The sequence below is a fragment of the Pteropus alecto genome, unplaced genomic scaffold (genome assembly GCF_000325575.1).
Source record: "Pteropus alecto unplaced genomic scaffold, ASM32557v1 scaffold103, whole genome shotgun sequence".
In the NCBI taxonomy this organism is placed as follows: domain Eukaryota; kingdom Metazoa; phylum Chordata; class Mammalia; order Chiroptera; family Pteropodidae; genus Pteropus; species Pteropus alecto.
Genome location: NW_006436288.1, coordinates 11,828,901 through 11,847,763, shown reverse-complemented (window position 1 = coordinate 11,847,763; position 18,863 = coordinate 11,828,901). Strand labels below are relative to the sequence as shown.

General features: G+C 31.6%; 1 protein-coding gene across 1 annotated transcript in view; it reads right to left on the bottom strand.

The window, feature by feature from the left end:
• The window catches only part of CCDC91 (coiled-coil domain containing 91), a 281,509-nt gene that overhangs the window by 105,796 nt on the left and 156,850 nt on the right, over positions 1 to 18,863 (bottom strand). The window contains exon 8 of the mRNA XM_015589963.2: positions 10,753 to 10,860. Coding sequence (XP_015445449.1) covers positions 10,753 to 10,860 — 108 coding nt within the window. The remainder of the gene's footprint in view (positions 1 to 10,752; positions 10,861 to 18,863) is intronic.

Here is an 18,863-nt window from a genome sequence, read left to right as displayed (position 1 = left end):
AAAAATTACACAGGAATTAAGTTCTAATTTCTCTTATCGTCATTACAATTTTTTCTCCACGCAATGAGTAGGGCTATTCTTTCTGTAGCTTTCTTCTTAATATGAACATTACTTATATTATTTTCAATGAGAATGATGATTTGCTTATTCTTTCAGAGAATATATTCAAGAGAAAGAGAAAGTAACTTTTTTATTATTTTCTGTGTAGATTTCTATTTAAAATTTTACTTCTTTATTCACTCTCTTAAATTTACTATAGTAGAGAATAAAGAAAAGTAAAGTATGTGGTAAGAGAGAAAAATAATTTTATGGCTAGCCACATTCTGCCAACATATCACTATATACATTTGGGACAATAATTAGCAGGTAATAAAATGTGTTTTTTCTGGCAGATAAATGGTCTCAAGGCACACTTTTTCTGCCTATTTTATGAGAATAACACTCAAGTGATCCTAATGGTATGCTAAGAATGGATTAGAATAATAATACCATAACTCTTATACAAGTAATAAAATTAGTATTGTTATTGTTTTATAACCATTACATAGAAAATTAAGTAAAAATCAGAGCTAGTAATATCCGTCATTAATTTTTGTAAAATTTGGATTCTGAAACTACTTTTTAACCTATTGACCATATAAATGGCAGTATAAAAATTACCAAAAAATTGATAAGTTAACATAACAAGAATGAATTCTATCTGAATTTATGAACAAACTAATTTTGACTAGTTTGAGGTAATTATAGTACGTACTTTTGAATATACAGAGCAAAGATGGCCAGAATACCTATGTAAATAAATACGTACATACGGGCATACAGAATACCTATACAAATACATACCTACCTATATACATATATACATACATTCATACATACACACATACAACATATGAATTAAATATTTAAAGTAAGCATTTGGCATGTCCTAAAACAACAGAAGTGATGAGTCACAGGTGCAAATACAGGTTTCCAGCACTCAGACACCATATTAAAAGCTAAACAAAACCCTGCAGACAAACAGCACAGAGTATGTTTAGAAAACATGACAAAGTGCTCAAGCATCCTTAAAAAGTCATGGCAATCTCAAAGATAAGCAAATAAATACAAAGTTACAAAGCGTATTAGACAGGATTTTTCACAGAAACAGAACCAATGGGATATGTGGAGAGGGAGAGAGGGGGAAAGTGAGGGAGAGATAGGGAGGAGGGGAGAGAGAGAAATTGAGATTTATTAATTTTAAGAAATTAGCTCTTGCTATATAGTAGGGGCTAGCAAGTAGGAAATCTTTAAGGCAGGCTGGAAACTCAGACAGGATTTCTATGTTATGATATTGAGTAAGAATTTCTTTTTTTCTTTTTTTTTTTTTTTTTGAGAAACCATAGTATTTGCTCTCAAGGCCTCAATTGATTGGATGAGGTCCATATACATTATCTAAAGTAATATCCTTTACTTAAAGTCAACTTATTATAAATGTTAATAAAATCTACAAAATACCTGCACAGTAATAACTAGACTAGTGCTTGACCAAACAATTGAGCATATTGCCTACCAAAGTTGAGACATAAGATTAACCATCACACAAACCTGACAGATTTTACTTATCGAATTACAAGTTTAAAAATTTGTTGGTAAAAGCTCAGTGAATGAGTGCCTTCTCGTATTGTTTTTATAAATTTATACACACAGAATTTCTTCAACATATATTACAAAGCCTTAAACTGTCAATAATAATATTAAGAGTAATAATAACAGGTTCTTTCCATATAATTAATTTCACTTCAAGACATCAGAACTAAAGAAAAAAACACAAAAAGTAAAAGAATATATGAGCTAAATCAGTCATTGCAGAATTCTGTATACCGGAGGGGGAAAATGGGCATAACCTAAGCTTCCTACAATAGAAAACCATCGGTACAAATTTGAGAACTAAAAATACATTTCTATATTTAAAATTGTTTTACTGAGTGACTCCAAAATGAAAGGTATTGGGAATAAAGAATATTCAATGAGTTCACAGGGTACTGAAAAAAACTTAAAAACACACCTGTAAAAATGTTAAATAAAACTGGGGAAATGTTATATAATCTATAACCACAAGTATGGAGAAAAGAACAAACTGATAGGAAATAGAATAAAATATAAATAGTACTTAAATGGACTATGGCTTTTTTCTTTTTTTGCCTTTACTTTTCATTTTCCCAGGAACAGGTACACTCTGAGGGCAACGAACTGAAAGTTCCATGGGGTAAAGAACTGTGTCTTATTTGCTGTTACATCACCTGCTCTCAGCAGAGTGTATGATACATACAGATGTTACATAAATGTTTGCCTAATGAATATTACACATATAAAATTCAAAAACTAAAACAAAAGTATTTTAAACAAAAGAACTATCTACATTTTTAGTTTCCTCATTTCTATATAATTTTAATTTACAACTATTTAGGCATCAATGCCCAGTGCTAAAATATATCCATTTGATCTAAACCTATCTAAAAGAGTTTCAAGTTTCACATACACACAAAAAAATCAGAAATATTTCAACTAAAATCAAATTGTAAATATATCAAATTTTCTTTATATTTTCTGGATAACACAATGTATAAGAAGAAGATACAGGCAATTTTAAGCTGATATAAAAATATACATGCCAATCTTATGGACCAAATTAGCTTCATTATTTGAAGTCAAATATTCATTGCGATAATCTGCCCAATTTATACTTGACTTATTGACATTTCTTTCAAGAACTGCATAAAAATCTACACATTTGCAGCTTACTTGTTTAACTAAAAGAAAAAAAATCATTATTTATAAGTAAAATAATATCACAGAATTTAATATTATTTCTTATAATAAAACCTATAAGATTTGTTGGTAGAGATAGTGAAATGTAATAAGAGGGCTGACAAGTGTCCAGGGTACATTTGCTTCTGACAGAAAAACTATGACCCACCTGAGTTTCTCAAGGCCAAATTCCAAAGTAAAAATAACAATGCCAATATGTTAGATAGTTGTAAACTAAACTTGTAATTTACCTGGATGGTAAAGTTGAAGCAGAGTGCCAAAAAAGTGTGGTCAAATAGGCATCTTTTTTGTTTGTTTTATTTTTAAATGCATGCAGTGCAAAGAATACAATATAAAAACAGGAATATGATATTTGAAGTCACAGATCTGAGCTCTTCTGTTTGCTAGCTGTGTAATGTTGGGCAAGATACTTAAACTCTTTAAGCTTTAGTTTTGTGATCTGTAACATGGAAGAAATAAAGTCCATCTCAGGAGGGTACCGTAGGGGTAAAGTTACCTGGCTGTAAAGCAATTAATACAGTATAAATAGCAGACAATAAATAATTGTTATTAAGTTTATAAGAACTTTTAAAATTCAAACTTGTTAAAATTGTGAGAAGAGTGTCTCTTTCAATTCATACTGTATATTTCTAATTTAAATTATTTATTAAGATTTCATGTCATTTAATTTTTATAAGTATTCCTTAGGCATCTAACAAAGAGAAGCTCCATTATCATATATTCTTTATATTTTGTAAACTATTATGTTCAAATACTCTATACCTTGATTTCATAATTCCAAAAATTATATTCAGTGGAGTACTAGTATTCCACAGATAAAAACACTGTTCTAAAAAGTGTGTTTGTGAATGATGTGGGGGAAATGATAAAGTTTCTTTACAACAGAAATAAAAGCCTAATCTATGAAATGTAATATGACCAATGAACTTTTTATCTCCCTCTTTCACTGGAGCCCTTATTAATAGTAATTATAAAATTACTTTTAAAAACATTATCTGACATAGATACATTGATATGTTTAATTATCTCCAATGAGTTTTTATTACATTCTCTGACATTTTTTGCTTTACATTAGATCTAGAATCAAACCCAAATTTTGTTATCTATTAGATGAGTGAAATTAGTCAAGTTACTAACTTGTGCTGACTTACTGGTTATCATTGCTGCAACCTCACAGTATTTTTATTAAAAAAAATAAAATAGCACATGGAAGGGACTAGTGTAGTACCTGACACACAGTAAATAATTAGCTGATGATACTGTCGTGATTAAGTAATAATTCTTGATTATTATCTCTCCGTTACTGATTCTTATCAATAAAAATGGACTTATAAAATGTCTTTTAATAAATTCTGCCCAAAATTCTACTTAGACAAAAGTATATACTCTGTTCATACTATTAACTCTGCTTAGTTTTTATTGGATTGAAAAAGCAGTATTCATTTGTTCATATTTAGCTTGTGTCATTTTGTTTTATGAGTCTCTTATAAGTAGTCAATATTGAATTTTGCTTTTAAATCTAATCTGATCTAAAACTCTTATAATGTAAGGAAAATGAAACCATATATATGTGCAGTCATGATAGTTTTACTTATTGAAGGGACTTATGCTGTTCCTACCTTGATGTAGTAAGATAAAGTGAAATTAGATGGTCCTTTAAACATATCTACAGCATCTTGGGCTTATCCATTTATGCTCAATTTCTAATTTCTCCTATTTTATCACAATTACCAGTACCACTTTGACATTCTACACTGGGCTATAAGCTTTTGGGGACATAGACTTTTTTGTTGTTTTATATCCCCAGGACCCACTTCAGGGCTTGGTGTAAACCTGAAAAAATGTTTGCTGTTCTTCTAGAATATCTGAAAAATGAATGAATAGTAAATAAATAAACAAATAGATAAACAAGATAATGTGTATTAAACATTTTGACAAATAACAAGAACATAATTAGTCTTTATTAAATATTATAATTATTTAGTAACCTTATTTCATTTTGACTTTTGGATTTTGTTTGATTTGCCTTTATATTCTGTACTTATTTATTTATTGAGATATAACTGGCATATAACATTGTATTAGTTTTAGGTGTACAACCTGATTCGCTATTTGCATATATGATAAAATGATCACCACAGTAAGTTAGTAAACATCCATCACCACACATTATTATAAAATATTTTCTTGTGATGAGAACTTTCAAGGTCTCTCTTAGAAATTCAAATATACATATGCTTTCTTAATATAATATATTCATTTTTAAAAGGTGATATGCAAATTACAATGTTATACATAAAATCAGATTTCACATATTTTATACTAGGATTTCTAGATATATCCTTGTTAACAATAAATTCTAGATTAAAATACTCATTTTAAAATTCACTTTACAAACAAATAATTAACATTTTAAACTAACTCATGAACTGGATGTCAAGAGATGAGCCGTAAAGGAAACCAGATGAGAAATGATTAAAATAAATAAACCTCAGACTATAAAAAATGATTTGAGTATCTTAGCACATAATATTACCAAAATGCTAACTAGTTATACTTGAAGCCCTTGGGTTATCTCTATTTAAATCTTTTTTGCACTATCTGGTCAGTAAGAAAAATTACTCTCCAACCCCCGCTAATAAAAAGTTTTGATTTTCAGTTCTAAAGCATTAATTAATGCGTTAAACAAAGAAAAATGGTTTTCTCATTGTTTCTAAAGGATTCACATATGGAGTATCTCACTTACGTGATTTAACAATAAGTCGCTTGCTTTATTCCTACTTTTTTGCTCTAAGTTCTTTTCTCCATGTACTTTTCCTTGTTTCTTTTTTTCTATATTTAAGGTGCCAAGACCACAATATTTTTTTGCTCTGCCCAAGCAGAATGAGAGTGAGTGTCTTGTAACAATCTATCATTACCAATTTTCCTCTAAATGAATACAGGGAATATTTTAAAATATCCCTGTGATCTGGAGATGTAATACACTGATACTCAAATAAAAAGCCAAGTGTGATCAAATGATTGCGCCATACAGAAAAAAAATCATGTGATATACAGGAGACTAGACATAAATCACCCATTTCTTAATCTTAATTGAACCCAGATAAAATTTTCCTTCACTTTAAATGTATTCCAGTTCAAAGTAAATTTTAAAATTAAACCAATTCTTTAAATGTGGGGGTACTTTTTTCTTTTCAATTGTATTTTTGTATACTTTCATACATTAATTTCTAAGTATCACCCACTTTTCAACTGAAATGAACTCTTATCTTCCACTTAGCCTTACACAGAGATAAAACAGGGACTTTTACTTGCTTGGGATACAAACTGTCTGACTTCTTGCCTATGTTTATTTGTTATGATAATATTTCTCAGTTTTTTAAACTTTGTAACAGGTTGCTAGGTGTATACAACTCTGTAATTAAGTTTGGATTCTAAAACAATATATTGGATTAACAGTATATAAGTTTTTGAAAGATAATGAAGCCAAATGAGTCTTGATATATTAATGATGGCTGCTATCAACAAATAATTCCAAAATTTCCAGTGACTTAACACAAGTTTTCTTTCCTATTCATAGAAATGTTCCTGAATGACACATTATTCACAGGCCCTAACTCTTCACACCCGTGGTCACTGAAAAATTATCTTACCATTTCTCTCACAAGCAAAAGGGGAAAGAGATGGCAGAGTCCATCTAGTGACACATACCACTTTCACTCATAAATCATTGGTGAAAACTAAGCTACTTGAACTTTACTTACTGTCCAGGAAAATCATAACATAAATTAAACTAGGTAAATTTGACTGGGATTATTTCATGTCAATTGTCTTATTTGACAGCTATTTCATAAGAGGACACAGGCAAAAACAGGCTTTTACAAATTGCACCAACAGCATAAAAGCAAGGGAAAAGTTTCCCTGGAGAACAGCAGCTGGCCAGTGGCAACTCTATACTAAGAAGAAGAACAAATTTTGGTGGGGGTTAGCCACCCCAGCCATGCCTGCATAGGATGCATGAAAAAATAAATTCAAAAACAAACTATAAGCTCATTAGAATAAAATAATAGAACATCAAAGATAAGGAGAAACTTAAAAACAACAAAAGAGAAAAGATAAATTGCCTACAGAATATTGATAGTCAAACTAACATTAGATATTTCATAAGCAACAAGAGAGATTTAATGACAATGGAATAATAACTTCAGGAAAAATAACTGTTAGAGAATTTTGCATAGCGCTGAAATATCATGAACAAATTATGGTGTAACAAACTTTTTCAGAAAGAAACAAATATTAATAAAATTTATACTTTACAATTAGTAAAGATTATAATATAGGAAGTAAACTGAACAGATGAGGAAGGAGAGAAAACAAGAAGCAAAAGGGAACAACGATTTGTATAAATATATGAATAAATCACAATAAGTAAGGTAAATAACAACAACAACATTTTGGAGGATTTAAGAACCAACCAGAACTAAATACTAAACAATTATGGGTACATGAAGGCAAGAGTAAAAACATGGTGAACTCTGTATAATATTGGTCCTTTAAGGAAGGAGAAGGAAGGGAGATATGACAGACAATTTGAGACTTTATTTATAACTTTCTCCCTGCCCCTCAATTTAAAAGACTTGAAGCAAATACATCATAATGAACCTGATTGGGTTCAGAATATACTACCCCCAAACGTGGCACCTTTACATATCGAGTATTTTAAGCTAAAGGATCTTGAGAAATGGCGGGTTCAGGAAGGACTCTCTAACCAGTTCCTTCCTACCTAAAACAGGTCTTAAGACCCTCTTGTCAGAAGTGCACACCGAATGCCTGGAGAAAAGGAGCATCTTATTTCTGAAGACAGAGGGATGCCAAGAGGAATCCAAATGAACATGAATTGCTAACTCTCCCCCAGTTTACTACCCTTAGCTCCTACTCTTTCCTCCTACCACATTCTTCCATGACCTTCCACTCTGCATCAATCCTACTATAAGAACACACAGATTTAACTGTTTCTTTGAGTCTTTATTTCCTGATAAAGACTCTCATGTCACATAAAATTATATTAAATAAATTGGTATTGTTTTCTCTTATTCCGCCTTTTATCAGTCCAATTTATAGGGTTCCAGTCAGAGAACCCGGGAGGGTAGTAGGAAACACTTTTTCCTCCCCTATGAAACCATATGTTTTATCTTGATATTGCGTCTGTTATATTATTTTCATGTTTGCTCTATTTAATTACAAAAAACTACAACTAAAATATGTAATATTGGAAGTTTCAAAATCAATGAATTCTCCAAATTTTATAGGAACATGATATATTAAAAAAAACAAAACTGCCAAATGCTGACAGAAATTATAGCTAGATTAAAAATCTAAAAATGTCCCCTTTCAGTGTTTGGCTTTTTAAATAGCATTTCATTACACAAACTGCCTTTGGTCCTCTAAATATCTTGTGGTAGTCTTGAATACTCATCACCAAATATTTCCAATTGATGAACATGAGATGTCTTTCTCTCTTTTTAGGTTACCTTTAATTTCTTTTAGCAATGTTTAGTTGTTTTCAGTGTATAAGACTTTCACTTCCTTGGCTAAATTTATTCTTAAGTATTTTATTCTTTAAGATGCCATTGAAAATTGAATTGGTTTCTTAATTGTTTCTTTTTGATTGTTCAGTGCTGGTGTGTAGAAACACAGCTAATTATTACATGTTAATTTTTTAACCTACAACTTCTCTGAGTTCATTTATTAGCTCTTCTGTTGGCTATTTTTGAGGAGGCATTATAAGATAAGGGCTGTGACGGTCCCGTTTATACTTTCATTTGGACCAAATGGTTCAGGAAAAAGAGATCACTGGGATTTCTTCAACCAAGATTTGATAAATTAAGTTGTTTTTAATCAGAAAGAGAGAGAGAGACACAGACAGACAAACAAGCATGAGGGTGGAAAGCATATAAACATATTAAGTCTAGGAAGTAGGTCTCTAAAATAACTATGGGTTTGGTTTGCCTTTGATAAACAAAGCTGATTGTAATCAAACACATAAGCAGCTAAAAGAACCATTACTGTGAACTGTGAATGTCTGCTACCCAAAATGATCCATGGATCCCAATTTTCCATAGACAGGAAGTAGGCTGAAAAATAGTATAATCTACATTAGATACAGCCAATAAAGTTCCTGAAAAATTTAAACCCTACAAAATCATAAACAACAATAGACTAGAGACCCTACTCCTAAACCTTGAGAATAGAATCACTGTAAATCAAAGAGCAATCCTACCTCCATGGCAGCGATTCTTATTTAATCTGTCCATTGGAATTTTAACACACTACATACTAATGACAGCTGTGCATCTCTGATTCATATTATTTCCTAATGAGAGTGATTGCAGTAAAAACCCTATCTTTGTCTCACAACTGTATACTAGATTTGTTGGGGTTAAATAACATATATTTTAGTCTCTAGTTCTTCAGGTCATAATGAACTATATATCTAAACTGAAATTTTAGAAACTGCAGCACATCATTCCCCACCTATCACCTAGAGATAGCTGGATTGAACTTTCAGATTTTCACCAATGTGGACAGGATAAGTACATTTGCCTGTGAGATGGAGACTGAATATTTGGTGACTAAAAGAGCTGACTGTGGTATATTACTGCTGTTTATCAACTATTTCCTGCTCTCTCCTTTCCAGGTTCATTTAAGATCTCACTACCTGGCCCTATTATAATTGAGGCGGGCACTGTGAATGTAAATTAGGAATGGAAGTGTCATTTCCGGCCCAGAATACTGAATTATTTGTAGGAAATCTGACTGGGCTTGTTTTCACTCTGCCACAATAACAAAATGTTTTGCGTAGGAACTACATATCAGGCTATTTCCTAAGTTGAGGACAACATGAGACCAAACCCTGAGATAATCTTCAGTTGAGTAGCATAAGTAAGGTATGGACCTTTGTTGTCTGAAGCGAGAGTCTGAAGCGAGAGTTTAGGGCATGACCTAGTCTGTCATGGCTAATGCATGCCTTGTTCTGCTTCATGATTCTATGACATTAGTTCTTTGTGAATTTTCTGTTATATTATGAAGTCATATAACCTCATACCTTTGACATCCTGGTATTTCACCACCCAAATGAGTGTAATTATTATATCAAATTTATAACATTCTTTGTGTATTTCCTCTTCCAAGCCATTTATTAAAAGTATATTGAAAATTAATAGAACTGCCCCCAATCTTGTTAGCATATTTATAAATCACCATTTAAATTCTGTACCTAATTCTGTTTTCCTAATTTTTAGTATATTTTCTTCCCATGATATAAAATAGGTCCCTTAAATAAAGTTAATTTTATTTTCACCTACCAAGTTTTGTTACTCAAAAGAGTTGCTGAGGATTTCTTGCATATATTATTTAGACTATGACACATCCATAAATGCTCTTCGAGAGACTGTTAATGTAAATGAGCTAATCATATCTTTAATGCCTTCTAACACATCAAATCATGAAAAGAAAAAAATCAATAAAAATTCAAATAGAAACCAATGTCTATATGCAATGAAAGGTAATTCAAGCAAAAATATTTCTAAAAATTCAAATATTATTTATAAATTTATACCACTAAAAATCATTATACATGTCATAACACATTTATAGTCACCTAACTGCTTGCTATTTGATAAATATTATAACCCAGAAATTAATATAAGACTCATCATCAATTTCAAGGAGTCCCACATATTTTAGCCCTTTAGCTACTACTTTTAGTCTATCATACAATTCTCAAATTTTAACATTGAGCTTATATAAGCATATTTTTTTTTCTCCAAGATACACCAAGGAAAGTAAATGGTGTGAAACTGAATAAACATTTATAAAGCTCTCAGGGGAGGAGAGTCAGAAGGAAAGTATAAATATGTAATGGATGTGTAATTTTATTACCTGAGTATTTAACAACTCCTCACACTTGTGTGCTTGTTTCTCAATTGCAGAAATGTACTGTTTTTCAATAGCTTCTACTTGTTGCTTAACTGAAGACTGTAGTAGTGCCTAAAAACAAGCAAAAAAAAAAAAAAGTGATTTGGATCACAGACAAAACTTGAAGTCTTCTGCTGGCATGAGAATTTTTTTGACAGTTGTACATATCTGAAATATGATACTCTTCTGCATTAGAAAATGCACATTTGTGAATATTGAAGCACATTCATATATAACACTACTTTAAGCTTTTGGGTTTAGGTTTTCCTATTGCCAAGACTACAGTTTTTTGGCTCAGATGTTCCTTCCACACACCTCTCCTTAAAAAAAGGCCAAGTCATAGATGATAAAGAGGGTGAGTAGTTCTGTTAAATATAAATTCATTTTAGTGAAGACCACACAGGACGAGAAGCGTATGAAAGCTGCTGAAAAAAAAAAAAAAGAAAAAGAAAGAAAAAAAAACCCAGACATATTTCACTGGCTGACAAAACTCCACATCCTCTCGGCACACTGTAATATCCCATGGGCCAAGCATGATCTTCAAGACCACAAGTCAAGTAAAAGCAGATGGAAACTCTGAGCAATTTCAAACATAAAAGAACTGCCCCCCAGGAAGTTCACGCCCCTAAAGTGAAAAGGTATAAGTCAAAGTGTGGACATAGAAATCTAAAGGAAGTATTTGTAAAAAGTAATAAAACCTGGGAGACTAACTTAAGTGGGGAGTGTAAATGCTGGAACCTCAGTTAAGCACAAAGACATTAACATTGTTCTAAGGGAAGCCAAATCAGCATTTGAAGATGTTCCACCCACTCACTTCCTTATTGGAGATCCTTAGAATATTATCATCCTTTTTCTTTCCTTTTTTAAAGCATTATATGTTATACATAACATGTTCCCAATATTATCTTACATGCTATTTATAAATCCCAAACCATTCTAAAATATGCATTCAACCATATACATAAGAACTCTTTAGCAATAGCAAAAATTCTATTTTTGAAGGTCTATCTGGATAATAAACTACTCATAATCAAAATAGTAAGTTGAAACAGACACATGTCTTATAGAAAACAGACGTTTGGCTCATTTACCAAAAAAAAAAGGAAAAATAAGCCAAATCTCTTAAATAGTCTCTGTTATGAAAATAGATTTACTTGGTTGGAAATAACATGCATTAAGAAGCTAAATATGCATGTATTTAAAAAAAAAACCTAAGATAAAAATATTTTTTAAATCTCTAGATAAGCCTCAAATTTTCAGATAATTTTCTCTTGCAAATAAATGTTAGACAATGCTACTACTCTTATAATTCAACAGTCATCACTCTGAAGCTGCAGAATTATTAGTAAATTAGTTAAGAAAAATAGAGCTCTAATTGATGTTTACCAAATATAAAGAACTGCTTAATAGAACTGTTTTATACCTTCATGTTTATACTTTATGTCCCTAAAGATTTCATAATGACTCATCTATATAAGACACCAAAATGTAATCTCTTAAGCTCTGACTAGATAAAGTAAAGCTCTAATTTACTTTTGGTAAAATATGACATACTGTTTGTTGGACTTCAGAAAATTTAAAAAATGGTATAGTTTAAGACAATTCTCTTGGGTATTTTCACCACATAATTTGTAGAGAGAAAAGTGCCACTCTTTTTTAGGACTCAGGATATGACAGAATTGGTTTTGCTTAACGAAAAAAAATTATTTTTATTTACCTATTTGCCATGGTTTCAAAGAATCCCACAGTTTAAATACCTAATTATTATTTTTTAGGAAATTATATCCTTTAGAGGGACAGGTAAGTTCATGAAATAAAATATTTTCTCACCATAATTAAGAAACAATTAAATAGCATTTTTTCCTCTAGTGATTGATATGTACATGATATATTCATTTTCTTCCATACTTCAAGAAGGCGAGGACTATGGATAACAAGTCAAGTAAGAGCCAAAGCTGTGGTTATGAAGCACTGAGAAAAGCAATGCAAATATAACCAGCCTTTCATACAGTTCAAACCTCTCATCTTAGCCGCCTTCAGTTATTTAAACCTGCCCATCCACAAGAGAGACATAAAGGTAAGTACTGGGAACATTAATATTATAAAAAAGTCTGTCCTCACTGAGTTTCTTCTATTGTTGGAGAGAAATGTTCCCTAGATGATCAAACACATAGGTATATGCAAGGTAACCACATAGGTATATGCAAGTATCAGAGAAAGAAAAGATATTCAAAGCCTGCCTTGAAAATCTGCTATACGCAGAGAACATTAAATAGATAAGAACAGCTTGAGCCCAGAGTGGAAGCAAATAGTAAGGCAGGAAGGTAGAAAAGTAGGCAGGTGCCAGATATTAAACTACCTTGTGTGTCACACCAAGACTGTTTTAAAGGTGGCCTATATTACCCAACAGTGGGGTTATTCGTGCCATACACTAAACAAAAGAAGTATTTCCAAAAGCTTTCCTTACAACTAGAATATTAACCATTACAGATACACTTACAGATACACACTGGTACTAGCAACATGCTTTTACGGTTTGATATATCATTATACAACTGGGTATTTATTTTCCAATGTAATATAACATAATAATTGCCTTTAAATTTCTCATACATTGTTTAAGTATAAAAATGAACATTAATCTTAACATTTCCCTGTACTTTATCCATTTTTTTTTCTCTGTAATTGTTTCCACAGGTAACGAAGACACAAGGAAGGCTTCCTTTGGCCTTATACAAAACTATAGAAAAATATATGAAATAATAATTTCCTTTATAAGCTATTTTAAAACTATTCTCAACACATATAAAGCATTAAGATTCTCACAGCATGTAGAGGCAGAAATATAAAGATGTATACAAACATTCTATAAAGAAAAAAAATGCTAACAAAGGCAGAGGATGTTTTGTTAATTTTCAACGCATTTAGGTTTTGGCCTTAGTCCTATCAGAGATTTTCTTTATCACTCCAAGGAATTTAATGTACTGATCTTTCAGGATAATTTTAAAGGTGTGAAAGAGGCTGTGGGTTCCTTTAGTACAGGAACTGTATCTTACTCATGTTTATATACCATGTATAACTTAATAACTTCTTACAGAATTCCTTGTATAGAGTAGACCCATGCAATAGCTAATTGGTTAGTAATGATCCTTGTATTAAGATTAATATTTTTAAAAAATCATAGCACAAATGGTACCAATATTCACTGAAAAGTTCAGTGAGCTTCAAATTATAACGGCCAAGTTACCAAATTTGTTGCTGAGCAACTTTTTATGTTATTCTTTTAGGCTAGAAATGTCCATTCTTTGTACTTAACAGGATAAATTTTTCAGTAAATAAAACAGAGTGTGTGAAGAACTATAAACTTCTGAGAAGGAAAAGTGGGTTATAAATTCTACAACTATTAGACACATAGAAAACAAGATATTAAATCCAAAACCACCCCAAACCAAGCAACATCCATAAACAGTTAATATATATTTTAATGGCATTGAATATATGCTGGAATTTAAATGAGTAGAGAAGTATTGCCAGAAAGGACTACTGAAAACAAAACTATAGTCCATTGTCCCACAAATTCCACCAAGTTTTTCTTCTCCCTTAAAATAGCCCAATTCTTACAGATCTGATTCTAGTCTCATCAAATTAAATGACTTGTTCAGATTTGTAGAGCAAACATGTCTAAGGAGCCAGATGGTCTAAAAAACATTAATATCATGTTGTATTTAGCATATAACCTTAAAAACAAATCATAGCAAATGTTGGGGAAAAGTAATTAGAGTATAAGTCACAAAAAAAATTTATCTATTAATCCTCTAAGTCATACTTTACAAATGGAGGAAAGTATAAAGCTGTGGAGCAAGCTAGAGGCAAAACGTATAATAAATAGCCTCAGTAAAATTTAAGCCCTAGTAGAATAGAAATCCATGTTTAATTCACTGATGTACCTAATGTACAGTACCTAACACATAGAAGACATTTGATAAATATGTGTTGAATGAACTGAAGAAATAAATCCTGATTTCGGCATGTCCAAGCCTGATTACTTGTCTATTCATGGAGAATAGACAAACTAATAAAACTTGGATGTTAATTACATCTGTAAGTTTAGCTTTTTGACTATATTAGTACGGACAAATTATTATAAAAGGTTATTTGAAATTAAGCACAATTTTACCTTTCTTGGAAAAAACACTCATTTGCTTTTCAAAAATGTATTTCTTATCTTTTCTAATTTTTAACTAAATAAAAAACTATTTTTATTTAATAAAAAAGCAAAACCGAAAGGTATCTGCAAAATGAGTAAGTTAAAGCTCTGAAGAAATACTTTTATATTTTTTCTCGCATAAGTGCTCTTTTTGAGCAAAATATACTTCAAATTTTACAAGGCTATTAAACTGTTATCATGTTTTATATTCCCTGAAAATTTTGAACATATCATGTTAACTTGTTATTCAAAAGGAAAGCCCACTTAACTGAGATACATTTGAAAAATGATGAATCTCAGTCATTTCAGTGAATAATCTGTCTTTTTCCATGACCTCTACATATTTGTTTTACAGATAAAGAAATAGACACTAGGTTAAGAAATGTGCCCTAAATCACACATAAAGACTCAATGGAACAAAGAACTGAATTCAGAACTACCCACGTGGTTCCCTGTTTGTCTTAGCTGTTCCAAACCAGTAAAGCAGATTTCTCTTCATGTACTAAGCATTTATTATATTTTTATAGCCTCTTAATTATTTATTCATTCTTCATTTATATCTCTAATATATACTGAATGCATACTTTCTTCCAGACACCATTCTGGGGATACAGAGTCAACAAAATAGACATGATCCTGACTCCTGAATTTACATTATTGGCAAGGGAACAGGAGAGTGGGAAGGACAAGAAAGACTGGAAAGTAGAAAATAAACAAACCATTTCTGATGGTGTTGCATGCTACACATTATGAAGAAAATGAAAAGGGATAAAAAGGAAAAAACACTGATGGAGAAGAAAATTTTCAGAGAAGATGGTCAAGAGCTGTTTGGAGAATCTTAAATATAGTTGAGATGTCACAAGTGAAAAAAAAAACTCAGCCATAAATAAAGTCTGTAGGAAGAATATTTCCATCAAAAGAAAAAGTGCAACATCTTAGGGTGGGAATAAGGCTGATGAGTTCAAGAACTAGAAAAAAGGCCAGCATAGATCATATGAACCAGGGAATTCCATCAGATGCTTTAGCTACACCAGACTTCTTTTCATCCTTCAACAGGTCAGATCTGTTGCTACCAGATCTGTGGTGTTGCTGAGCCCTACGCCTGAAAGTAAATCAGAGATCAAACAAGGAGATAGAGGACCAAAATCATGTAGAACCATGGAAATGCATTTAAATTCTATTTTAATTGCAATGAGAAATCTCTAGGGGCTTTAAACAAGAAAGTTCTTATAATCTGATATATATATTTTTTATCATCTTCAAACAGTGTTCAAAGGAGCAAAAGCACTCAAATGCTATCAAAACTTTATCAATGGACAATTTGTGAGAACAAAAATATATAATGATTTTTGTGAGCTACAAATATATGTTAGAAACTTATAATTAAGGTACCATCCATGAACATATTTTTAATTTATTGGTGTGGCACTGGTTAATAACATTATATGAGTTTCAAGTGTATAATTCTATACTATATCATGGGCATATCACATTGTGTGCTCACAACCCAAAGTCTAGTCTCTTTCTATCATCACATATTTGACCTCCTTTACCTTCTTTATCCTCCCTCCATCCCCCTTCCCCTCTGGTAACCACTATACTGTTATCTGTGTCCATGCGTTTATTTTGTTTGTTGCTTTCTGTTTTATATCCCACATAGGAGCAAAACCATATGGTTCTTATTCTTTTCCATCTGATATTTCACTTAGCATGATGCTCTCAAGACCCATCCATGTTGTCACAAATGGCAGTATTTCATCTTTTCTTATGGCTGAGTAATATTCCATCATATATTACCACATCCTCTTTATGCAATCATCCATGAAAGGACTCTTAAGTTGCTTCCATGTCTTGGCTACTGTAAATAATGCTGCAATAAACATGTATATGTGTATGTATATGTGTATGTATGTGTATGTATATATTTATATGTATACGTATATGCATATGTATATGTACATGTATATCTTTAAGAACAAATGTTTTCAAATTTTGGGGGGTAGATACCCAGAAGAGGAATTTCTGGGTCATATGGTAGCTCTATTCTTAATTTTTTGAGGAACCTCAATACTATTTTTCATAGTGGCTATACCAGTTTATACTCCCACCAGCAGTGTATGAGGGCTCCCTTTTCTCCACCTCCTCTCCAATACTTACTTCTTGTTTTGTTGATAATAGCCATTCTAACAGGTGTGAGGTGATATTTCACTGTGGTTTTGATTTGCATTTCCCTTATAGCTAGTGAAGTTGAGCATCTTTTCATATATTGACCATTTGTAGGTCTTCTTGGGAATAGTGTGAACATTTTTATTCAGTAGAATTAAAGGTAACACATTATATTCTCTGGTAATGAAAGAGTTAATCATAATAAGAAATAGCTCCATGTTTTTCATGTTCTAACAAAAATGTGCCATAAGCATACTACAAGTATATCTGGCAAGTCATATTTAACTTGAACTTCATCTAGGCACTATGAGACAATACTTACGTTCGCCATTTTATTGCGAACAGACTGACAACAAGGACTATGAAATGATGTGGTGTCCAAATGATGAAAGCTAACTAGGTTCGGATCTGAATGTTAAACTTGGTTTCCAACTTGTCTTAATGATCAATGACTCCTGGCTAATGAAAGATAAATTTTTCCAATTTGGGGGTCTAAAACATCAATCTATAACTCTGTTGACTTATAGTTCAGGGGGAGAAACTGATAGTTTGATATAGCATATATCATACAAATATACAAAATGATATCCATATATGTACGTATGTATATATATATGTATATATATGTATGTATGTGTGTGCTAATGTGTGTGTGTGTGTGTGTATATATATATATATTTAAAAGGCCTCTGATCAGAGAGCTAGAAATGCAACTGAGATATAGATACGGTTATGTTAGAAGAGAAATGATAACATCTCTGAAAACATGTTTAGACATATTAGAAAATTTTGTTGAGCTACAAAAAGAAATAATATAATTAAAACCTATCAATGAGAGGTGATTAAAAAGTAAATCATAAAAAGTACTAGGGAGTATAATTTTATAGGGGTAAAACTTTGATCTGGACTTAAGGCTTTCATTTACTCAAAATTGGCTCTAAATTCAAGTTTAGGGTCGTGGTCTCCTGCTACTCAGATTGGTAGAAGTTAGGCAACACTCAGATCACGTAAGTTCAATACTTTGGGGAGACTGATGATGCATGTTTCTCAAGAGTAAACTCCAGATGTCTGAGGAACGATAGTGACAGATTTGGCCATATTTCTTTTTAGACAGCAATACAGAATTATGACACAAAATCATGGGGGTAAAAATGGATTCAAAAACAAAAGCTTTCTCCTTTCTATTTTCCTTAATTTAAAAAAGAAGTTGAATTAACGAGGTCATGTTGAGGCTGCTGAAAATTTATCCTGTTACAGATCTCAAGCATTTGGAATTGCTGTGATCCTCAGGTTTTTTTATGTATTTGAATTACAGTGCAGAGGTACTATACAACTCAAAAAGAAAAATGTTAAATTATGGGTGTAGATCTAAACATGGAAATTCAATATAGTCTAGCCATGCTATAAAGTGTTTTGGAGGCTGCGAAAGCCAAAGAAAATCTTCAAGACTGAGGGAATCATTCCTGTTGGCCTTGTTGTTAAGGGATTCTAGTAACATAAGAGTTGTTACCTCAAACACCACAAAAGTCTCCCAGCGAAAATTTCTTTTGTGCCATGGACAACACATTAAAATTAAGAAGTTTCTAAAATTAAGTACAGCACAGAGACTCTGCATGTCTGCCTTCCAGATACTTTAAACTTCTGAAAAGTTGCCATATGGATATGCCTCTCCCTCAAATGCCACAATCTTGTGTGACTTGAG